General features: G+C 42.2%; 1 protein-coding gene across 1 annotated transcript in view; it reads right to left on the bottom strand.

The window, feature by feature from the left end:
- Window positions 1–25,848, bottom strand: part of kcnh8 (potassium voltage-gated channel, subfamily H (eag-related), member 8) — a 347,288-nt gene that overhangs the window by 58,883 nt on the left and 262,557 nt on the right. Inside the window, exon 10 of the mRNA XM_080209769.1 lies at window positions 22,969–23,218. Within this exon, the coding sequence (XP_080065895.1) occupies window positions 22,969–23,218 (250 nt within the window). The remainder of the gene's footprint in view (window positions 1–22,968; window positions 23,219–25,848) is intronic.

The raw sequence follows: 25,848 nt of genomic DNA, 5'->3' as shown, positions 1-25,848 counted from the left end.
TCTTATTAATGTACTCTGTCTTGTCATTATTTGAGATCCGACCCACTATGGTGGTGTCGTCAGCAAACTTGAAAATCGAGTTGGAGGGGAATTTGGCCATATTCAGTCATAGGTGTGTAAGGAGTATAGTATGGGGCTGAGGATACAGCCTTGTGAGGCACCGATGTTGAGGATGATCATGGAGAAGGTGTTGTTGTCTGTCCTTACCGATTATGGTGTGGGTTAGGAAGTTCGGGATCCAGTCACAGAGGGAGGAGCCGAGCCCCAGACCATGGAGTTTAGAGATGAGGTTTATAGGAATAACAGTGTAGGAGGCTGAGCTGTGATCAATAAATAGGAATCTGACATAGGTGTCCTTGTCATCTAGGTGTTCCAGGGATGAGTGCAGGCCAAGGAGATGACGTCTGTTGTGGATCTGTTGAGACAGTCGGCAAACTATAGTGGATCCTGGCAATCTGGGAGGCTGGAACTGATTCGTGCCATGACTAACCTTTCAAAGCACTTCGTAATGACTGGATCTCAGAGTCACTGGCTGACAGTTATTAAGGCATGCTGCTTGGCTTTTCCTTGATAGCGGGAGGATGGTCACCTTCTTGAAGCAGATAGGGACCTCAGATTGCTGTAAAGAAGGTGTCTGTGAATACCCCTGCCAGCTGGTCCATGCAGAATCTGAATGCTCCTCTGAGTTCCCCACCCAGGTCAGTTGCTTTCCGCGGGTTGCCTTTAAGAAGGCTACTCTGACATCTGCAATGGTGACCTCGGTTACGGGTTCATCCAAAGCTTCTGGGGCGGATGGTGTGCTCTTGCTGACCTCTTGCTCAAAATGGGCATAGAATGCACTGAGCTCATTGGGAAGAGGGGTGCACTGGTGCCAGCAATTTTACATGCTATTAGGTGGTTACAACATGTTTATATGTTACTCAATGTTATTAATAAGGTAGAAGTCTTGACAAGGATCACCCTATTAGGATAGCTTGATCTAGACTAGCCTTTTCAGCTGAAGAATTATTTTAGAGATTTTTTTTGGAAGACTTTTCTATTTGTAGTAACTTTGTACTGCTGCTGGGACATTGCAGTTATTTTAGACTTTCAGCAGTGATGCATAATTCACAATAATATTCTGTTAGTGATGTTCCTGTGTGTTAGGCAGAAGGGAGAAGGACCACAGGGAAAGCAAGTAGGAAGAGGTTATCCAGGAGACAAAAACAGCCATCAGACACCATCGGATGCAAGTCAAAAAGAACACCTTCACCTAAATAGGATTTCTGCCAACTGCAAAATCAGCTCTGCCATTAAGGTCCCTTTTTGGTGAACCGCATTAAGGACTCATTTGCATGAAGTCTTTCCCTATTCTTCTCAGTAAGATTGATGAAGAAAATGGTCCTGCTGTACAGAGGTAGAGCACACTAATTTGTCTTGGGAGCACTCTCCTTGCTATTTCCAACTCTCGCTCCCAGCAGCAGGACAGAGTAATTACTCAGCCTGTCACTTACCTTTTGCAGTGAAGGTTGGGCAGCAGGAAAGGAGGCCTAAGTGGTGGTCACCCAAAGAAAAAGAGTCGGAGCGATGCAAAATATCCACAATTACTTAATCAACATCAATTCATACGTAAGATGGATGATGAAATAATAACACTGAAAATCTGAAGACATTGAAATCTGCTGCGAAAGCTGTAGTTGACAAATTAAATTAGCACAGTGAACCCCCATGCTTCAGCCGCTGGAATAAAACAAAATTAAAACAGACATCCTAATTTAATTTTAAGTTATTATTACATGATTAAGTCATGCATGGTCTCTTGTTTGGAACTCGTGTTCTATTTTTGCAGGCTCAGGAGATTAGTCTGTATTAATTAAAATCAACTTTGTTTTGTTCCATGCAGAATAAATTCCAATGAAATTAGCGTTTTTTCCCCCGAACGTTCTGGAACACAATCTGCTTTCAACTCCATGTAATTAATGCTTGGTGTACTAATGGGAGACAGATAGTGTAACCTGTCCGGAAGAGGAGAATTATTAATGCAAAAATTTGGAGTAAGTCAAATCTCATGATTATTAAATTATGCTTTTTCTCTCCCTGGATAACTGAATATCATCACAATTTGTCAATTCTGTTCTACAGCCTTTTGAGGATTGGTGTTGTAGTTCAAAATCAAAATTCTTTATCTAAAGCTGGGTCTTTATAAGATCTCAGCTGGGTCTCTGCGATGGGAAGGGTAACACAAATCAGAAAGGACATAAAAACAAATTCATTGGAATGCTCCAGGATATGAGAAAGTACTAATAGGGAGAAAAAGAAAAACAGGGTTTTTTCTCATTAAAACAACAGATAAAGGAGAAATCGGAATATATAAAGTTATGAAGGCATGGAGCAGGAGAAATCAAAGCAGATTGCTTCCGGTATTTGAGGGGTCAGGAATGAGGGTCGATAGGTACAAGATTAAATGTAAGAGATTTCAAATTGAAAACCAGTGAAACATGAAGAGTTATGAGGCTGTGGAATGGCTTTTCAGGGTTAGTGGCCGAGGCCAAAACTATGGGTGGAATTATACCATTTTGAGACTAAGTTTGGTGATGGATGTATCTGGTGGCACCTTTCCCAATGGCCAAAATAGTGGGAACCCACGCCAGATTTTATACTTGGAACCTTATTAGTTATTCACAGACAGGTTCCCCTCCAAGTTTCCCGTTGGGCTGGCAACTGATTCATCCATCTATGGTCAGTTGCCTGGTTCAGATGTCCGCCACCATATTTAAACACCAGTCCAGTACATTCATATCACTCTCTCCAGCATCTGTCTTCACCACACCATGTAATAGAGTGAAAAGACTAGAAACCTCAAGAAAAAGTCTGTTACTTAATTCTATTACCCTTCCCTGAGCCCATCACCTACGAGGCCCAATGCCCATCTGAACCTCCACCCACTGCATCTGGAGTCTTTGTGAATCCCTTTCTGGTAAACAATGTGTATCACTTTAATCCCCTTGCTTGTGAACTCTTCATGCAACCTTTTTGGGGTCCAGCTTCCTATCCCGCAGTCTTCTCTCTGTCTTCAATTTTTTTTGTCTTCATCAACCTATTTGCCCCTCTGCCTACTATAATGAGCCCTTTCCCTTACACCCCCAACCTGGCACAGCTCTACATTTACAGTGGCCTCTCGTCTGTGTTAGGCTACATGTCAGGGTTCAGGGGTCTGGCAGCATGGTGCTGTCCATGAAAACTAGCTCAGTGTTAAGATGAAGTGCAGAAGTCAGTCCGTCCCAGCAGAGAGGTAATACGGAAATATAAAAAATAGGAGTTAAACTAGGCCACTCGGCCCTTCAACTCTGGTCCATCATTCATTATGATCACAGCTGATTATCCAACTCAATAGCTTGGATCCCGGCTTTCTCCTATATCCTTTGATCATCTTTAGCCCCATGAGTTATATCTAACTCCTTCTTGAAAACATACAACATTATTGCCTCAGCCATTTTCTGTGGTAGAGTGTTCCTGGGTGAAGAAATTTCTCCTAATCTCAGTCCTGAAAGATTTACTCCATATCCTTAGACTATGACCCCTGTTTCAAACACTCCCACCATCAAGAACATCCTTCCTGCATCTACCCTGTCTAGTCCTGTTAGAATTTTATAAGTTTCTATGAGATCCCGGCTCATTCTTCTAACCTCCAGTGAACATAATCCTGACTCAATCTCTCCTCAAACGACAGACCTGCCATCTCAACAATCTGCACTCCCTCTATAACATGGACATCCTTCTTCAGATAAGGAGACCAAAACAGCACAAAGTATTTCAGGTGTGGTCTCACCAAGTTCTTCCATAATTGCAGCAAGACATTCCTGCTCCTGTACTCAAATTCTCTCACTATGAAGGCTGACATATCATTTGCCTTCTTTACTGCCTGCTGTATTTGCATGCTTACCTTCAGCGACTGGTGCACAAGGACACTAGGTTTGGTTGGGCATTCCCTTCTCTTAATTTACAGCCATTCAGAGAGTGATCTGCCTTTGTGTTCTTGCTATTGAAGTGGAAAATCTCACATTTATCCACATTTTATTGCATCCACTATGCATTTGCTCACTCACTCAGCTTATCCAAATCACACTGAAGCATCTCTGCATACCTCCTCACAGCTCACCCTCCTACCCAGCTTTATGTCACCTGAAAATCTGGGGATAATACTTTTAGTTCCTTTATCTAAAGGAGAATTGTTACATGGTTCGACATTGGCGGGTTTCCAATGTTTTGGTTCTCACTAGATTCTCCACTCTTGCCCGACACAAAACCCACCGCAAAGAGGATGGGTGACTTCTGGACAAATACATGAATAGGATGGGAATGGAAGGATATGGTCCCTGGAAGGGTAGCGGGTTTTAGTTCAGTTGGGCAGCATGGTCGGTACAGGCTTGGAGGGCTGAAGGGCCTATTCCTGCGCTGTAATTTTCTTTATTCTTTTTGGGCGATGTGGGACAAGGCAAAGGTCAGGGAAGAGGCTGGAGGGCAAAGGTGACGGAATTTGAATTCATTAAGAATCTGGAATTGAAAGTCTAATGATGATCATTGTTGATTGTTGTAAAAACCCATCTGGTTCACAGAGGAAAACTGCTGTCTTTATTTTGTCTGGCTTACATATGACTCCAGACCCACAACAATGGGGTTGACTCTTAAATGCTTGTCCTCTGAAATGTTTTAGCACTGCTGCTGGAGGGCTGCCCTCCACTTTTCCCATCTTAGACAACACTTCAAGAAAAAAATAGAAAATTCCACCTATTGTGTCTAATTCTGGCCAGCAGACTTTAGAAAGGATGTGAAGGCTTTAGAGAGGGTACAGAAAAGATTTATGAGAATGGTTTCAGGAATGAAGGACTTTGGAGACATGGACACATGGGAGAAGCAAAGGCTGTTCTCCTTAGTGAACTGACAGGTAAGGACAGATTTGATGGAAGAGTTCAAAATCCTGAGAGACCTGGACACAGTAAACAGTGAGAAACGATGCATATTGGCAGAAGGATCCAGAAACCAGAGAACCTGGAAAAGCCTCTTTGGGTTGTGGGTTGCTAGCTTAGAGTTTCCCCTCCTTGTGTTTTCTCTCTGCTTCTGACAAAGCAGGCCACACCATTTTTTATTTGATTGTGCCTGATGCAGTGATCCTGAATGAGATCCTCCTTGTTGATAACCAAAACTCTTAAGTGAAGCATTCAAAGTGCACTTGTAGTGTTTCCTTTAACTGCCAGGAGAGCACAACCCAAACTCCAGCTCTCCACAGAAGGTTCGCTTTGGTAAGCCTGAGAGTGTGATGGAGGCAGATATAAGAAGGGCTTTCAGCACAGAATTGGATAAGCAGCTGATAAGAACAAAATTGCAGGGGTGCAGGCAATGTGCAGGAGAGTGGGACTCATGCTTTACTCTCAGAGAGCTGGCACAGACACAATGGGGAAAAGAGCCTTCTTCTGTGCTGCAGCCATTCCATGAATCTACATGAGCACTAGCAAGAAAACAAACTTCAATAGGAAGTGTTTAGTGAAAAAATTATCTAAGTTTCACATGGAAATAAAATCATTATATTTCAAAATGATTAAATGGCAGGTGAACTGCACTACACTAATTATTAGTTTATATCAAACTAAATAAACAAGCGCTTATTTAAATATTGAAATAAAACCATGGATATACTCATTACTGCTTAGAGGTATAGAGATATTCACAAACAGGTCTTTTGGCCCAACCGGTCCATTCCGAAAGAACAGCATTGCTTAGCCAAGCACTGTTTCAAATAAATTAATACACTTAACGTACAAGTATATATACATTACTTATGGTTTACAAAGAAATTGAGCTTGGGAAGAATTCATTACTTGAAGGATTTGTTTGGAAGCGACATTCTGGAAGTTGCAGAGCACACACAGAATGTGGTGCAATGCTCAAAACTGAACCTCAGAGGCTGGAGCTCTGAATGGTTGTGACTCAGAGGTGCAAAGAGCAGTTGCTGATTTCTTACCAGCATGGTCAGCCTATTAATGACAGGGCTAATTATCTCTGCCAATCGTGGCTAACTAAATTGTACTTCATGATGCCATTCAGGTCCAGAACTTACTTGATGTGATTTACACTGTGTTGCAAAAAAGAGGTACACCTTCCACTGGCCTTCAGAAGGAGAAACATAAACCATTTCTGGTTTTGATAGTTTGCACGGCTATTAGCACAAGCATTGGTGTAAAGCTGATGTAAATCGGGTGCCAGCAGGTGAACAAGCAGGAAACTTCCATGCAGCTTTTTAATTTCAGTGCTATTTATCACCATTGCCTGGCTGTTTCAGGCCTCAAACAACCTCGCTGTATGTTTTATTAATAATTACATCATACTTGGACAGATTTATGAATATTCAAGTGCCATCTGTGCTCAGAAGGCAGCAGGACATGGCAAGAAGCCATAGGATCAAATGACAACTTCACTCAGACCTCCAAACCCTTCTCGCGGACTTTGAAGGAAGTGCAAACCAAATATTGTGTGTGCGTATCACCAATTGCCCACAATTGTCACTTATGCCACTTGGATGAAGACAGCACTAGCACTGACTGCCAACTGTCCCGCTCCAGAGATGCAGAACAATGCTGCCAGAAGATTCATATTTTTAACAGGGCAGGCAAGGTAACATTGTGCACCTGTTCCTTGATTTGATTATCTACATTGGAAACCATCGCACACTTCACCATCTTAAACTACAATTCCACAAACAACCCTCCCTAATGCTTTTCAGCTTAAGGGTAATTCTCTTTGCAGCACCACAGGAACTGAGCACTCCTAAAATACGACTGCTATTTTGGTTTGATTTGATTAATATTGTCACGAGTTGGTAGACAGTGAAAAGTATTGTTTCTTGTGCACTATACAGACAACACACTGTTCATGGCATACATCTCAGAGTCACAGACAGGGTGTAGAGAAAGATCAGCTTAATACATGGTAGATCCATTCAAAAGTCTGATGACAGCAGGGAAGAAGCTGTTCTTGAGTCAACTGGTACATGACCTCAAACTTTTGTATCTTTTACACAACAGAAGAAGGTGAAAGAGAGTATGTCTGGGGTGTGATTATTCTGGCTGTTTTTCTGAGGTAGCTGGAAGTGTAGACAGAGTCAATGCATGGGAGCATGGGAAGCTGGTATATGTGATGGATTGAGCTACATTCACTACCCTTCGTAGTTTCTTGCAGTCATGGACAGAGCAGGAGCCATACAAAGCTGTGATACAATCAGAAAGAATGCTTTCTATGATGCATCCATAAAAGTTGCTGAGAGTCCCAGTGGACATGCAGAATTTCCTTTGTATCTTGCAGCTGAGGGCAACTCTGAAACCTCTTTCTCCATTTCAACACAATCACACATCCCATCTGTTACCATGCTCTTCCCCTGCCAATTTTCATGAATTGCTTAATTGCCAGCCTTACTCTCATTTACTTGTTAGCCTGCAGGAAAATTTGGCACACGATAGCTGTCAAAAGCAGACCACCTGGCGTGGTTTCTCAACTTTAAATCTCTCAATCCTTCAAGGGCAATGCCAGATAACCTGTGGGTCAGCATTCAGCTCTTGTCATAAGACAGGCTGGCAGCTTTTCTCTGGTGCCAGTTTGCTGACCGAGCACCTGGTATCCCAGTGCAGAACCACATACCCACAACATTCCAACCCCTTTCTCCATCACCTTAATCTCAAGGGACTGAAGTTCCCTTACTCCTGTCTTCCATCTTGCTTTTTTCCAAAGTCTCCACAGCAAAAGGTGACCCAGTATGATGAAGACAATGGTGAAGAGGCTGATGAGAACAAAATCATATGGGTAGCTCTGCTGCAGGATACTGTCAGGGTCTCAGCATGTGCAAAGCCACCGGTCGTCTCGCCCAGAGCATCAGCCAGCGCAGTGTGTGAGGTGAGACCAGGCTGCTCCAAAGTAGCCTGCAGCAGGATTATCCCAGGAGTCAACTGCCACGGGCAAGAACCATTTTAGTTCTTGCTCATCTGGGCAGCATGAGGAGAGTTCCTGCAGTTCTGGGCTTCATGTGGCATCTGGAATAGGCAGTGCCAGAGAATGCCATGCCTTCCTTTGATTATTCTTTATGTTCAATGGATTCAAACATATGAGGGAACATATGCATATGAGGGAATCACAAAATCTGTCAATGATCCAACCCGCTGAGAAGCACTTACAATAAGTGCCCAGGGCAGGGTGAAAGGGAATACTTTAAAATAAGGTCTGCTGTTCTCGGAAACCTTCAATTAAAGATTTGCAAATTCTTGTGTATGAGCAGTACTTTACTTCTGCCTTCAGCAACTAATTCTGACAGATCTTACACCTGGGAATCACTGTATAATCTTCCATAGGTAGAGGACAGGACAGGTCCAGGAAACTGCCATCCATAGCGCCACTTGGTAACAAGCAGCCACATAGAGAGTCTCACAGCAGTCGTCTTCTGTCCTCCAACATATCACTTGGATTGCTGAGGTGTTGCCTCAAGGGAGTGGCTTCATGGAGCCCTAACGTGCTGCCCTCCCAGGTGACAGCGTCTGTCCTTCCACCCACTGCCACTTTGTCTTGCTGTTGCCAGCCAGTCCAGAATTCTGCCACCCCAGCCAGGTTTGGGCAGTCCAAAGCCAGGCCTTCAAGGCCTCAAGCGGCTTGAGCTCATCCTCAGTAAGGTCATCTCCATCAAGTGAAAATCAGGAGCCTTCCACCAGTCAGGCTGCAGCCACTGGGGCTGTGTAGGGACACTAGACCAGGCAAAGGAAATTGTAAAAGTTTATTTATTAGTCACAAGTAGGCTTACATTAATTCTGCAATGAAGTTACTGTGAAAATCCCCAAGTCACCATACTCCAGCGCCTGTTCGGGTACACTGGGGGAGAATTTAGCATGGCCAATGCACCAAACTAGCACATCTTTTGGACTGTGGAGGGAAACCGGAGCACCCGGAAGAAACCCATGCAGACATGGGGAGAACATGCAGACTCCACACAGACAGTGACCCAAGCCGGGAATCGAATCCGGGTCCCTGGCGCTGTGAGAATGCAATGCTAACCATTGTGCCACGGTGCCACCCATAATCTGTGAGACTCTGTATGTGGCTGCCTGTTACCAAGTGGTACTGTGGATGGCAGTTTCCTGGACCTGTCCTGTCCTCTACCTATGGAAGATTATAAGAGAGGCAGTAAGTGAATGCATAGTGGTGATTAGTTAAATTTTGTTGGAATATTGGAATTTCTGTCAGATAAAATGGGTACACTGGTTGATTTGTGCTGGGTTTTATTTCAAGAATTTAACTAAGAGGGTGCTCTGATGGTCCAAGCCTGAGGGATGGTAAGACACGGGACTTTCGTGTGAACTGGATCTAGAAGCGTATTCACAACAACCAGAGCTGATTTAGCCACAGTGACACATTAACTACCTCTCTACCCTTAGGCTGAGCTTTAGTAAGGCCCTCTGTCCTTGCCCTCTACCCACTGCCTTACCTTTCGTTGAAAAGAATGAAGTGATGTTTGTTATAACGTATTTGTTACATTAATTCACCCGCAAGGAATAGTTATGAAAATTTATTCACCCTTAAAAGGGTTAAACCAATTTTCTTTTGCTCCCTTCTAGGCCCCTGGGCTTAATCCTACTCAGCCTAAAGGTTAATCCGCCACTGATTAGGCAGTCATGAACAGTCTGTTTCAATCTCCCTCTCCTCAGGTAGTTGTCAAATCTGTGGTGGCTGTGCCTCATGAGGTGGAGGATGCGATAGACCATGATGAATCCAGATACCCACTTCAGCGAGAACTGACTGCAGGAGTTTCTGTTGAGTGTGCAAGGCAGTGGAACCATTGCTTCAGCACTTCATTTCCGCTCAGTGATGTTTCACGTGGTGGAGTGGAATCAAGAACCAGCTGTAAAATGGTTAGTCCTTGTTGCCCAGCAGCCACCCTCTGGTTTCGGCAGTGGTTGAAAGATTGCTGGAACTGTGGGCTGGCACAAAATGAACACAGCAGGATGCTGCCATTAGAGCCAGGACTCACCAGCACAATGTTCTGAGTGTAATCAGACACTGACTACAAAGTGAGGGGCTATCTTTGCAATTGCAGTATACTAGAACATTGAGATGCAGTATCTAGAAAGCCATGTGTGCGCAGTCAATGGCACCCTACACAATGGGGAAATCCACAATTCTGGCAGATCCATGTGTGGGATCCATCTGCTTTTCAATTCAGAGAGAATACAAGGCACTTCCCTCTTCTCACATAAAGATCCCCTGTTGCCTCTGCTGTAACAATAGACAGTGAACTGAGTGATGTTAAACACGTAACCTATGCTAGGACTAAGGCTCCAATAATTCATTAGCCATGGTACTCTTATCCATAGAATTCCTACATTGGAGAAGGAGGTAATTTGGCCCATCTCCACCAACCACAATCCCACCCAGGGCCTAACCCTTTAATCCCATCCCTCTATTTAGCCTGCTAGTCCCCTTAACATTAAAGGGCAATTTAGCATGGTCAATCAACCTAACCCACACATCTTTGGAGTCTTCACAGCCATTGGCACTACCATCCTCACACAATTCAGAAGCTGCAGACTAGGTTGCTGAAGATGACACCACTCTTTCATGAATAATATGTTTAGGTTTTTTTTGAGTTCATTCATGGGAGGTGAGAATCACTGGTTAGGCCAGCATTCATTGCCAATTGTTAATTGTCCCTGAGAAGGTGGTGGTGAGCTGCCTTCTTGAACTGCTGCAGTCCATGTGGTGTAGGTACACCTACAGTGCTGTTAGGTAGGGCATTTCAGGATCTTGGTCCAATGATAGTCAAAGAATGGTGATATATATCCAATTCAGGATGGTGAGTGACTTGGGAAGGGAATTTCCAGGTTTCTGCTGCTCTTGTCCTTCTAGCTGGTAGTGGTTACGGGTTTGGAAAGTGCTGTCAAAGGAACCTTGGTGAATTCTTGCAGCGTACTTGTAGATGGTACACATGGCTATACACATGGCTGTGCACATGGCTGACTCTGTGAGTCAGGGCTGTGTCAACTATTTGGGCAAGGAGGCAAGAAAAGTGTTCTGAGTTCCAAGGCAGATAAGACTTCCTGCTGAGAGCTACCATTTTATTTGCTGACTCTCCATCATTTCCCTCCATTGCTAGCTGAAAAAGGGCAATGGCTGGGAGCATGGTGTGTGTGCACAGAGCCTTTGCACTCACAGCTAATGTCTTCCCAATGCTCAGCATCCCTCCCTGAAACTTCGACTATTAGCTACTCCCCAAAACCCCCAGAACTTTCACAAATGTCAACAGAGTCAGTAAAAAACAAGAACAAACAAACCTGCAAGTTTGAAGTCATGAAGTAGCACTCAGGGGTTGAAGGAGCCCTTTGAACTGCTGAATGCATGTTCAGCTCTGCGTGTTTAATTGAGGATATTATCTAGTGTGGTGTCGCAGTCCAAAGTAGCAGGGGATGCGCTAAATCCGCTTAGATGCTGCATGACATTGTAATCTGTCTACACTGCATACTTTTGGTATTTGCTTGTAACGTCCACACTAATCCTCTCACTAAGATGGAATTCAGCATGGCCCTTCTGGAATCAGGTGTAAGTGGCATGGTGCCATTTGGAGCAGAACTTTGCTGCCATTTAGTATAGTGTATTTTGTTTACCAAAATAAGTCAAAGGCGCGTTCCGTCTTCACGAGAATATTGTAATCCTTCTTCTGCCGGATATGTGAATCATAAAATCTACAATGCAGAAGGAGGCCATTTGACCCATTGAGCCTGCATGGACAACCCCAATCAGGTCCTATCCCTGTAACCCCACAGCCCACATATTTACCCTCCTAGTCCCCCTGACACTAGGGGACAATTTATCATGGCTAATCAACCTAACCTTTGGAGTTTGCACGCATGTGTGCGTGCACGTGTGTGTGGGGTGTACATTATGTAGCGGTCTAATCCTAGTAGTATATTTATTTATTTCTCTGAATCACATACTTAAAAATGTTGTTAACTTGTTGTTGTCAATGAAAGCCTATTAATGCCTCTGTTGAAATCGCAAACAAAATAATTTCACACATCATTCTGATGCTTAGGTGGCACCCAGCATTTTTCACTGATGTAATTCGCAATGAAATTTCAAGTGCTAGCATTTCCTCTATGCTGTGATAACAAGCAAAAAAGCACTGAGATACACTTTGATTTGCCAATGTTGCATCACTGAGAATCAGCCCATTTTCTTCAAATTACCTTTGCTGAATATTCATGATGGACTCTTAACATTATCAGCACCATTCATGAAAGGTACCATACCCGGGATTGCACGAAAATCCAGTGTCACCCCAACAGTTGAAATGTGCCAAGGCAACCATTTTCTGTCCATAACAACACGACTTGCTGCAATCCCTGAGTCTAGCGCTTCCTTAGGGAACCATGAAAGTTGGACTTACTTGACACAAAGCTTGGCTTTTAATCAGACTAAGGAGGTGATGGCCTTGAGATATTATCGCTGGGCTATTAATCCAGAAATTCAGCTTCTGTTTTGGGGAACTGGGTTCGAATCCCACCATGGCTGATGGTGCAATTTGAAGTCAACAAAAAATATCTAGAATTAAGAATTTACTGATGACCATGAAACCATTGTCATAGACATCGACATAGAACAGTACAGCACAGTACAGGCCCTTTGGCCCTCGATGTTGTGCCGAGCTGTGTCCAATCCCAAGATCAATCTATCCCACTCCCTATCATTCTGATGTATTCCATGTGCCTATCCAATAACTACTTGAAAGTTCCTAAAGTGTCTGACTCCACTATCACAGCAGGCAGTGCATTCCATACCCCAACCACTCTCTGAGTAAAGAATCTATCTCAGACATCCCTCCTATATCTCCCATCATGAACCTTACAGTTATGCCCCTCTAGTGACAGCTACATCCACCTGAGGAAATAGTCTCTGCACGTCCACTCTATCATTCCCTCTCATCACCTTATAAACCTCTATTAAGTTGCCTCTCATCCTCCTCCACTCCAAAGAGAAAAGCCCCAGCTCCTTCAACCTTTCCTCATAAGAACTACCCTCCAAACTAGGCAGCATCCTGGTAAATCTCCTCTGCACTCTCTCCAATGCTTCCACATCCTTCTTATAATGAGGTGACCAGAACTGCACACAATATTCCAAATGTGGTCTCACCAACGTCCGGCACAGTTGCAGCATAACCCCACGGCTCTTAAACTCAAACCCCTATTAATAAACGCTAACAAACTATAACCCTTCTTCACGGCTTTATCCACTTGAGTGGCAACCTTCAGAGATTTGTGGATATGAATCCCAAGATCTCTCTATTCCTCCACATTCCTTAGAATCCTGCCATTGACCCTGTAATGTGCATTCAAGTTTGTCCTACCAAAATGAATCACCTCACACTTACCAGGGTCAAACTCCATCTGCCACTTCTGGCCCAGCTCTGCATCCTATCAATGTTCCTTTGCAGCCTGCAAGAGCCCTCCACCTCATCCAGTAATGGGTGAGATTTTCCGGTTTTGGAGCGAGTCTGACTGGAAAATCCTTCCCTTTTTCTACGTTAATAGCTTCCCCAAACCAGGATATGGTCAGTTGCTTTTCAGCAACCTGCCAGCATCCCTGTTAAATAAACAAACTACTTCTCCTTTCCCTCAGGGTGTCAATCTCAAGACATCATTTCATATTGCTGTCAAAATTAATGGAACCATCAGGGCTTAATCAGTCTGGGTTGAGTTAACTTGTTGTTACTATGGTGGTGGGGGGGGGGGGGTGTGCTGGTGGGGGGGAGAATTTCTTTGGAGCTTCTTCTGCTACAATAATGGTGTGGGTATACAAGTTTTTTGCCAAACATCCATCGTGGTACTGAAGAAATCTCAAGGAAAATTACCCCGCATTTCTCCATTTGAGATAGAGGAGCCACAATATTCCAAAAACTCCCCTGTCTTAGAACAAAGGACAAAGAAAATTACAGCACAGGAACAGGTCCTTTGGTCCTCCCAGCCTACACCGACCATGCTGCCCGACTTAACTAAAACCCCCACCCTTCCAGGGACCATATCCCTCTATTCCCATCCTATTCATGTATTTGTCTAGATGCTCCTTAAAAGTCACAAGATGCCCCTTAAGTGTCTTGCTCGAAATCATTCCTTCTATACTTGCAGTCTGTTTGTTTTTTAAAATTTTTGGATAAATTTGTTTTAAAATGCTACAGTTAAACATAGCTTGTTCTCCAATCATGTCAAGAAAAAATGCTGAAAATTCAGAGACATGAAAGTCCTTTTACATAAATTTCAGCTGGTTTTTGCTAGCTTACAATTCTGGCAATTTGATGACAATTTAGTTCACAATCTTTATTTTTACCATGAATATGGATGCATTCCAAACCCTCCAATTATCAATAAATCATCTAAGCATATGGACTCCCCAGTTTGACTTCTGAAAAACAGCTTACATATGCCTCCAAAGAGAAGCTCTGTAAATGAGAAAAGCATACTGTTTTGTAAATGTCTTTATCCAGAGGCGAACACTTGGAATTTTTAGTGCTTAACTGAACACAAATATTACCTTTTAGAGTCAAATACTTAGAGCAATACAGTTGAATGTTTACTGATATATGCCAGTCCTGTAATTTGTACTTTGTTAATTGGTTGATGAGCACAAGTGTAACCAACTTAGTGTTTCATTGGTATTCCCTTACTTGTTATTTTTTAAAAAATGGAATATATTATTTATAATATTTCCTCAAGTTGCTCAAGTCACCAATTATCATGCCAGATTTGTCAGAAATACCACTCCTGACCAATCAGGAATGTTTACATTATTAAGATCAGTAAACCAAGATGAAGGGCCATGGCCTGCAAAGTTGAAGGTAAGTAGGAGGTGATTACAGTTGAAGTGAGCTAGTGGCAATAGATCAAGAGGTAATGTATAGATACACAATACCAACTTAATTGTCCCTATGACTGTCAAAATCTTTTGAATATTGGTTTTCTCCTGTATTGGTCAGTTGGACCATTGGCCAATGAACACAGGGGTGATTTGTTTAAAGTTAAAGTTTACTTATTAGTGTCACAAGTTGGCTTACATTAACACTGCAATTAAGTTCTGTGAAAATCCCATAGGCGCCACACTCCTCCGCCTGTTTGGGAGAACACTGAGGGAGAATTTAGCATGGCCAGTGATCCTAACGAGCATGTCTTTGGGACTGTGGGAGGAAACCGGAGCACCCAGAGGAAGCCCACGCAGACATGGGGAGGACATGCAGATTTCACACAGACAGTGACCCAAGCTGGAAATCGAACCCCTGTCCCTGGCACTGTGAGGCAACAGTGCTAACCACTGTAACACCATGCTGCCCATTTTTTTGGTTTAATTATATTTGTTACTATCATTTTGAAGAAATAATATGTATTCTATAGGTTGTCATTTCTGCAAGGGTCAGGGAAGCAGTTAACCCAGTTAGCTAAATATTAATGCCAACAGTAGCAGCTTCAATCCCCATTTGAGTTGAGGTAGACCCAAGGCCTGCCTCCTTGCCCTGCCCATAGTTAAAAAAAATCATGCCACTTTTTTTTGTGGTTGCCAAAAATTACCAAAGACCTTCCTCGAGACAGAGAACCCCAGAAAAAGAATGAGATCTTCTGCAGAAAGATGTAGTCAAACCATTTACAATATTATTGAAAAAAATGAAGATGGCTTAGCTCTGAAGAGATAGTAACCATAATTAAGAGTATCTCTCAATATTGAGTAAAAGCTTGACAGGCATCTCAATGGATTAATGTTATCCTTTAAGTTGAATGGAGTAATGCAAACACAGCTTTTGAAATGCTGCAAATTCTCTGTCCACCTACATTTGATGGATTCATTAAAAAAAGTGCTAACCTTATAATTTGCTGAAGTATGCCTCATAATGCCCTGAGGTACGTCTGCACTAAGAAAGAAATATTATGCATCAAGTGTAATACTTAAGGTGTTGCTAAAACATTTCTAGACCAAACACACAAAATAGCGGTAACTTCAACATAAGCCTAATTGATGTCATTCTTTTTTTCTCTTTCTCTACAAGCACCCATTGAATATGACTATAGTTGAATTATTTAGATCACTTCAACTTTTTCACCTCGTTTTCTTGGGTTGGCACATTGCCGCGGTGGAAAGGCTTCAGCTTTCCATTGATCCCATGTGCAACGTCATTAGGAGTCTTAAGCTGCTGGCAGGATCACCCATGATGGTAAGGTTGGAGAGGAGGGACCAGTCAAAGCGTAATCCAAAACAAGTCCTCAACGGCAGATCCGGTAGAAGATATTCATGAGATATCAATGGCAGATGAGGGTTGCAGAAGTAGATGAGATTCCCAGTCATCGAGGGTCCCTTGTCACTGGAATTGGACCTACCTTCTGTCAAGGACCATGTATCTGCTGATGTGCAATGGCTTTGCCATGTTAAAAGATATCCCGCACAAGGTGTTTACCTAAAGGAAACAAACACACCCCCCACACAAACTAGTGATTGGCAGAGAGGTGGCAGGGACAGAACAGTGAGGCCTGGAAGTCCCTATTCAATCTGGGAGTGCTGTCTTCAGATGCGTAAGGATGAGAGTCTTTGATGATCGTGACATCTGTGCTGATACTGGACCTTCATGTGTGAAGCCGTTGTTCTCCCAGCTCTTCTATATGGTTCAGAAACCTCGACTACACACAGCGAACACCTCAAGCTCTCGGAGAAGTATCATAAATGCAGACGGAGAGGCATTCTCTGCATCAGCTGGGAGGTATGCTCACATCAATGTCCATGCAGGAACCAAGAGAACCAGCATCGTGGCCATGATCATCTGAAACCAACTCTACTGGGCTGGCCACAGGCTCAGGATGCCAGAGTCCCGATTGCCAAAGCAAATTTATCCTGCCCTGCTCAGGGAACAAGAAAAGGACAAAGAAAACGCTTCAAAAACACCCTGAAAGCTTCCCTCAGGAAATGCAACGTAGGCATCAATGCCTGGGAGACCCCTGCTCACAAGAGACCGACCTGGAGAAACCTCCTGATTGAAGGGACACAATTCTTCATGAGCACCTGACAGCAAGAGGAGGTCCCCAGAAAAGGAGCCTGAGAAAAGAACACTAGTGATCTGGAGTCCAAGGACCAGTCTCACCTTCCGGAAACACCTGCCAAGTGTGCAGGTGAAGATATGGCTCTAGGATCGGGTCCATCAGCCACACAAGGACCCACAGAACCCATGGGCAGCAACACAACATTTCTTAGGTAGACAAGCACACTCATTTCCTCTCAGGGTCATCAGTCTTGTTATTATTTCCAGACATTGTAATGAAGCTCCTTTCTTTGGATTTCAGAGAAATTGCTGTAGCTCACAACCATTCCTCCAATACTTTATTAGGAACTTGATGCACGGATCATTCCCAGGTATCAACCCTGCACCGTGTCTACATCATTGAAACAATGCTATTTTGAAATACAAATCCACTAATTGGTGGGAGATAAGCTCAATTAGTGGCACCGGGCATTGCATGGTGATGGGAACTGGCTGTAGATTACAATCCTGTAATGCAGATGGCAGCCAAGAGAGGCTTGCTGTTGCTTTGCAGAGTGGAGTAGGCAGAAGGGTAGAAGGGCAGCAGCCTCATGGTGTTCAAGTGCTAAATGGTCACTTGATTTCAAAAAAACCTATTTTTCCATTACTTTTATTCATCACCACATCACATGATTGCTCACATATTGCTCCCAACAGATGAGAACTTATATACACCAGATTGTTCACTTTTCCCAGTTTCTATTTTGAAAATCACCTTCTGACCCTCTCCAGCCCATTAACAACCTCTTAAAGGGGCTTGGTGATGATCAAGTTTCTGACTTCCTGCCCTTGTTTTGAAAGTAGCAGCGTCTTCTGGGGGCTTTGGAAAACTGACATGCCATCCGACAATACTATTTTCGAATGCACCCACACCCAAATGCATCCCTTCAGTGCAGAAGAAAGCCATTTGGCCCATCAAGTTTGCACCAACCCTCCAAAAAAAAATCTCTTCCAGGTCTACCCTTCTGCCCTATCCTTACAACCACATGCATCCACCATAGCCAGTCACCCAACCTGCATATCTTTGGATCAATCCAATATAAGTTTTAACAAAAGCACTGAACTTGCTGCATTTTAGCAACTGTGCAATTGGCAGATGAACCACATACTACATACTGATGAACATGCCTTTTGTGTAATAGAAGATGTGTAACCTCTACGCACTTATTGCGCACTGGTATAAAAGTTATGCAAAATCTAGAATGCTAAGGGATACCAAATACTCTTGATAAATTCTCACAAATAGAAAAGTCAAAATTCACACTATCATGACACTATGCTGTTACTTAATTTCCTCCACCAGTATGTCAGTCATCCCTTCTGAAAGAAACTATAATGCCAGAATCCTTAAAACACATGCAATGAGTGATACTTGTCCATGGAGTTCTGGCCAATTGATTTTATGTCATTGGGCTCTCTTTTTGTGTTGGAAAAGGTTAGATGGTCAAGAAAAGCTCTGTCAGGTATGTGTGATGACTGACCCAAGCTGGATTATATTTTAATGAACCATCTTGTTGTCTCATGGATATCAAAATGTAAATTGTTGTTTATTAGTAGAGAACTTGAATTATACCGTCCCCACGAGGTCCATGGGGAATTACTGATTGATTTGCCAGTGGGGCTCACGGAGTATAAGTTCCCTTGGTAACAAGCAGAAGTCTTCCTGATTGGAACTCGTTACATGAGCCTTTTATAAGACAGGCCCAGGACTGTAGTCCCAGGCAGGGACTAGTATGTATAAACCATGATAGTGGTTTTACCTTACATTCTGTAATGAACTATGTTCCTTTCCAGTCAGACTTCCTTAGTCATCTCATGAATATTGCTGAAAAGACAAACATGTTGCTGAAGCCTTTAGCCTTGCATTCATCAGGACAAATGCAAAAATTCCAAATTTCAAATGATCACAACCATCACTTTCAGATCTGAAAAGTGTCTCATCAACTGTAAATTATCCTGGAAAGGCAAAGTATCTCTAAAATTTGAACAACAGGTTAAGAATGTTGATTGACACCTTACATTCAGCCTTGCTTCTTTTTTGAATTACCAAGGAGCTTAGGGAGCTTAATTCCTCATTGCTTTCCTCATGGTAATGCGCAGCCAATCAGAGTCAATTTGCCAACCAAACAGCACCCTTTTCCCCTGTAATATAAATTGCTGTGATCATTTGAAATTTGGCATTCTTGCATTTGTCCTGATGAGTATAAGATGATAAGCTTCAACAACACCTCTCTCTTTTCAACAAAATGCTCATTAATCTCCGTGAAGAGTCTTTTATTTAATGAAGTAGCCAATTTGTTAACATCCTCAGGTAAAATTCCTTTGACTACTTTAACAAAGTCTTTAATCTGTTAAAAACAAGTCTGTTTTAAGTTATCAACCAGTTAAATTTGACTTGACTGCCTTAACTTCATTATGAATGTAAACAGAAAGAAAGAACAAGGCTTTTGTGAACATGAACACCTCCAATAAGGGTCAGATTTACAAACAGAATCGAATTGGCTGTGAACATGGAACAGAGTGCATTGTGAGGCCATGAGTTACACTGTTTCTGTCAGTCCCATTTAGAAAAAGATCAAATTGAAAAGATGAATGAGGGCCCTACGAGTTTTGATAACTATGAAATGTCAAGCAGCAAGGCTAAAAAGCACGTTTGTAACCAAACATGAAAATGGTTCATTTTACAACCAGACTGACATATTTGGCCAATGGGCAGAAGGTATAAAAGGAAAGTAACACCTCATGAGCAACTAATTTAGGCCAGAGTTGAACAACAGAGTGCTGATTAGTTGCAAGAAAACATACTTAAATTGAAGGTATCTGGTTTTATGTTGCAGGTTGGATCACAAAGTGGATACCGTGACATATTAAACAGACATGTCAGGTATACAGGCTACTCAAACTTCCTTGACTGCTACATTCTGTAATAAATGTAATTCAATATATTCCTGGGAAAACTGTTGTGATTATGAAGACAGAAGACCTTTCCATCCAGTGTGTAGTCAAGACACTAAATCAGGAATGCTAGCTAACACTGACTGAAGTATGAATCAGTGGCTTGTTTGTTTAATCTTTACTCTCACGACCTCCTGCAAAATGATTCAAAAAGCTAAGATCATCGGGACACTTGAAATGTACGCTTCTTTAGAGGCAGATTCAAGATTAAATTGTATTTTTGGCTTGATGGATTTTTTCAATTCCGATACCAACAACAAGGGTGCTTTTTGAATCTGACTGACTGCACTTCTTATTATGAACGGAACTGAAGCCAGAAGAATGGTTGATATCAATTATATAAAACTAATTTTCTGTCTTTGAGTTTAGCTGGTAGAATTCATCATTGCATATTCATCACTCCCAAATAAATGTTAACTGGTAGTTAACTAGTAATAATTATATAGCAGAATATGAAGGGAAAAATGTCCTACATTAATGAGTCAAAGAAGCTTTATTAATTTTTTTCCTTCCTATTTTTGTACTGGATAGGCAGGCAAACTGTTACTAAGGCAGAGATTTTTCAGGCTGATAGGAGTCATGCCCACTGTTCAAAGAACTGGGAAGGCCTGACAGGCCCAACAGTGTCACTGGAGGGCTGTGATTGAGGTCCTCAGCAGTGGAAGATGTGTTTGCGGAGAGCTGCTGTCCAATCAGAAGCTGCTAGCTCCTTATGTCACCAGCACCGGCAACACGGGTAGCTGCTGGTGGCAATGCACCCACCAGAGATCCAAGGTCATCATGGATTACTGCCTGCAGGATGGAAGTTCTGCGGGGAGGGGGGGGGGGGTGGTCAGTGGTGAGGAGGGGTGTAGCTTTCAGCAGCCACCTGGCTGCCTGATGCCAGGTCCCCCAACTGAGCACAGACTGCTTGCCATTGACGGATCTCCCCCCTGCTTGTCCCCTACTCCCCATGGAGGCTGTTGGCAAATCTAACAGGGTTTGCAGGATGTCTTCCAAGGACATGGGAGAGCCACATAGTCACAATTTAATTGCAGATTCAAGGGTAAACTGCAGCCTGCACAGGGGGAATAGGTGAAATTGGCTCATTAATTGATCCTAACTGAGATCCTGGAGATGGCAGGAAGGAATCCCATGTCAGTTCCTTCTGTCCTCCTTCTTCAATCGAGCTGCCACTAAGAGATTGATGTGGGTCCTCTCCCATGATTAAGTGGGTCTGATTGAGATGTTTCCTATTATAACATTAAATCCAGCCCAGGCTTTCTGGCAATGACACATTATGATTAGCCACCATGAGCCAGGGCCTGATTTTCCTTCCCACTGTGTGACGAACTACATTGCCTCTCCATGGATATAAATTCATATTTTATAATTCTGCAGCAGAACAGTTAGTACATTACCGGTAATTGGGTTGCTAATACCTTTTACAAATACCATCCTGATCACTCTTCCTTTGAAAACTCTTCTTCTTTCTTTTGAAAGCTCCAAAATTACTGTGATATATTTTAATTATCCAAAGAGCAATGGTCCAGCTCACCAGCAGGCTGCCTGAGGCACTGGTGACTGATCCAGTTTGTTCTGAGTGCAAGACCTCATTACCATGGTGCCAAATAGGTTCAGTGCAGCTTGCTCTAACTCTGGGTCAAACTAATGCCATGCAGCCCAGTAGGCATTGACCAGGGTGAAGTCAGGTTGGCAGCTATATCCGTTATTTCAGTGAAACCTGGCACAAGCTCCTACTACTCTACATAAAATAATGACAAACTTATAAGGTGGGACTCTCTGCGCAACCCAGCGCATATATTGTGGCAGCGGAGGTGGCCCACCATTGGCTGGTGGGAGGATTGTCTGGCCCCACTGTTGTCAACAGGGTTTCCCCTCATTGCTGGGAAACCAATAGTGGGGGTGTGCCATTGGTGGAACTGGAAGATCCTGCCGGCGTGAACGGACGGAAAGTTCCAGCCATAGTTTTTGGATCCCCTTGATTGTACTTCTAGATAAAACAAATGTATACTGAGAATTAAATGACTTGTTGAATCCAATAAAGAGTTATGTTTCTTACAGCTGTGTGTTGGGCATTCTGTCTAAATTTGAGGAAACTAAACATGTGATATAACCCAAAAATAAAAGCAAGTTACTAATTCCACTGACATTTCTAAAACAAAACACTCATGATTTTCCTCTAAGTATCAAAAGGAACTGTTTCAATGCACTTCTAAACTCACCATGTGAAGCAGCCAGATTAACTCTTGCCTCCCATGTTTGTATTTTGTCTTCTGCAATATTTTGCATTAGATTTTTGCAAAAGATTTTGTGACAAAGCAAGAACTCTTATTTATATGTTGACTTTAATGCAGCAAAGCAAGATACTTCACAGGAACATTGAAACCAAAAATATTGACACCGAGTCTTCAGAGATACTGGGGCAGGTGACGAAAGGCTGGGTTCTAAGAGGTAAGTTTTAAGGAGGAGAGGCAGGGTCAGAAGTTTAGGGAGGGAATTGCAGAGTTTAGACCCTCGGCAGCTGATGACATGGCTACCAACAGTAAAAATTGAAGGATGTACAAGAGACCAGAATTCAAAGAATGTGACTTAATATTGCTGAGTTCTGTAGTTGAGTGGTGCCATGTTGTGCCAGGGAGGAGTGGGTGATTCCAACAACAGACATGAGATTTCACTAGGAAGGACACGCATGTTCCATCCCTGTGACAAATGGACAATATTTTAGTGAAAACAAGATAATTTACTTAACTACCTTGTACATTTGAACAACTGGTTCTCAGAAATCAAACAGTCATAATAGTCGTGGGTTTATTTAATATCTTGTCATTGGTCTGAAAATAAAAGGCTAAATTTAGTAGTCTTAGCTTTGTTTGCAATTTAAGCAGAATTATAGAACCTACCAAGTATTGCCAGCACCATAGTACCCTTAAGCACTTCCATGGAGCCTGAGCAGACGAAATAGATGGCCTGCAATGCATCTCCCTGTCGAAGGAGGTACTCGCCTGGAGCGCAGAAAGAGGTTTTGATGTGCAGAGAAAGAGACCTAAGGCAGCCACGGCTGGCAGAGGCAAACAGAGAAAGTTGTAGAATTTCCTTGTTCAAGTGCATAGTGATGTCTGATCTCAGCTCATCTGGAAAATCCTTTAAAAGCTATGGAAATGATAAGAGTTAATACATGTTGAAATAATTAATGACAGAGCTGTCTGCAAGGAGGTTCTGAAAACTCCTCATGAAAAAATAATTACAAGTACTATTTAAAATGTTTCCAATAGTAAAATCTACTAGATATCTATAATAATCATTAACATCAGCATTGCCAGTTGCCATTTAATGGAAATTAGCTCATTGTATGAAGCAATGCGTACAGTTTTCTGAATATTTTAAAGCTAAGATAACCATTAATGACAGCAAGGAATAATTAGGTGGAAGATAAATGAACTGAGATGCATTTCAGAATCTCCCCATGGAATCCCTCTTTTATCCATCTATAAAACAATGAACAGTATGGTATAAATTCCAACAGTATGGTAATATAATTATTCAGGTAAAGCTTCTTTAATATTAACATATTCACAAAGACATGCTTCTATTATCAAAAAATTCTTCTATGGAAAATTACATTCATATAGAGTCATAGACTAAATTTATAAGCCAGTCTGATGAAAACCTAATAAGCCATTAGCACAGTTGAGCATTAGAAGTACTTATTGAGCTGCAACACAAATATATAGTAATCTCTTCACCTTTAGAAGCTGCAACCATTTTCGTTTAAAATAGGAAAGATTTGCTTCACTGTCAATGATTATTATCTTTTTTTTAAAATGTTCTCTTTGATGTTCTCACCTTGCTGAAGGTGATTAATTTTGAGGAATGCACCTTTAGCACGTATAGCCCTTAGAGGTGCTATCACCTTCCTGTGAAGATGCGCTTTATCCATTCTGAAATATTGTTTTATTATCACTTTCAATTGACATTAGCAGTGACAGACATGTTTACTTGTGCAAGACAAGGAAAGCATTTATGCTGTGCCTTGTCTTAGCCTTGGGAAACTCCAAAGCACTTCATAGTTAATTAATTACTTTTGAAGCATAATCACTGTTGTTATGTAGGCAAAAATAACTCTGTGGAGTTAGCCACAGACATCGAAGGCTGGATTCTCCGACCTCCCAGCCACGTGTTTCTTGGCAGCGGGATGTGGTGTGCTATTAGTGGGCGGATGGATTCTCTGGTCCCGCCGTTGTCAAGGGGATTTCCCATTGAAGCCAACCCAGGAAATCTGCAGGCTGACATATGCTACTGGCGGGACCAGGTCACTGGTGTGAACAGTTGGAGAATCTTGCCCCTAATGTAATCAGGGATTATTTTATAACATGGTGCTTAAACAATTTTGGATTTTTAAAAAAATGCAAGTCGTACCATGATACTATGATTTAAAAGAGGTTTGGGATAGTGCAAAAAATACAATTGAGATTCAATATATTTACACTTGGACAAGACATTCATCTTTAGAACAGTGCTCTGTGTATATTAATCAAAACTCTTCAAAATAGATAATAATAGATGGTTGGAATTGTTATTTCAAGGCTATAACACACACAGTTCGTGAATAATGCCATAAACCACAAGAACAAAGCTTAAGTGTTTTATTCAATCAATCAAATCTGAATAGCATGTTACATCCTTGAATACATTTGCAGATTTGCAGTCATTCCTTTTTTAAATTGGATGTGTTTAATCTATCCTTTTGTTCTTAGTTTTTCAATGGCACCCATCTTTCATGAGTGACACCAATTTCCCCAATGTGAGAATTAGTATTGCTGAGTTTTTTGGTTGAATTTTGTCATGTTGTGCCGTGGAGGAGTGGGCGATTCCAACATTAGACATGAGACTTCACTAGGAAGGACACACACATCCCATCCCTGTGACAAATGGGCAATGTTTTAGTGAAAACAGGACAGTTTGCTTGACTATGTTGCACATTGAAACAACTGCATAAATATATTACATGACTAATAAGTGTTCTTATAAGTAACTACCATATTTTGTAATGATACATAGATCTATCCTTACAGAAAGAAATAACTATGGACAAAAACTGAATCCACACTTATCAAAAATGATATATATAGCAGGGCTGTAAAAGGAAACAGAAACTGATATTATCCAGGACATCTACAACTATTACTGAGACTGTACAATTCATCTGAAACATGTGATTGTAGCAATCATGGATCTATTGGCTATAGCATCATAGAATCCCCAGAGTGCAGAAGGAAGCCATTCGGTTCATCGAACCTGCACCAAACAACAGTCTCAGCCAGGCCCTATCCCTGTAACCCCATGTATTTACCCTGCCAGACACCAAGAGTCAATTTAACACGGTTAGTCAACCTAACCTGCACATCTTTGGAGTGTGGGAGGAAACTGGAGCAGCCGGAGCAAACCCATGCAGACGTGGGGAGATGTAGACCATATTGTACTTACAAGGCAAAGTATTGTACCTACAAGATAAATGGTAGGACACTGAAGAGTGTAGTAGAACAGAGGGATTTGAGAATACAGATACATAATTCCCTAAAAGTGGCGTCACAGGTAGATAGGGTTGTAAAGAGTGCTTTTGGAAATTGGCCTTTATAAATCAAAGTATTGAGTACAAGAGTTGGAATGTTACGGTGAGGTTGTATAAGACATTGGTGAGGCCAAATTTAGAGTAGTGTGCGCAGTTTTGGTCACCTAATTGCATGAAGGATATTAGTAAGGTTGAAAGAGTGAAGAGAAGG

This window comes from Carcharhinus amblyrhynchos, chromosome 2, assembly GCF_965287045.1.
Source record: "Carcharhinus amblyrhynchos chromosome 2, sCarAmb.v2.hapA, whole genome shotgun sequence".
Classification (NCBI taxonomy): domain Eukaryota; kingdom Metazoa; phylum Chordata; class Chondrichthyes; order Carcharhiniformes; family Carcharhinidae; genus Carcharhinus; species Carcharhinus amblyrhynchos.
Note: the sequence above shows the minus strand (reverse complement) of the source record. Positions and strands in the feature narration are given on the sequence as shown.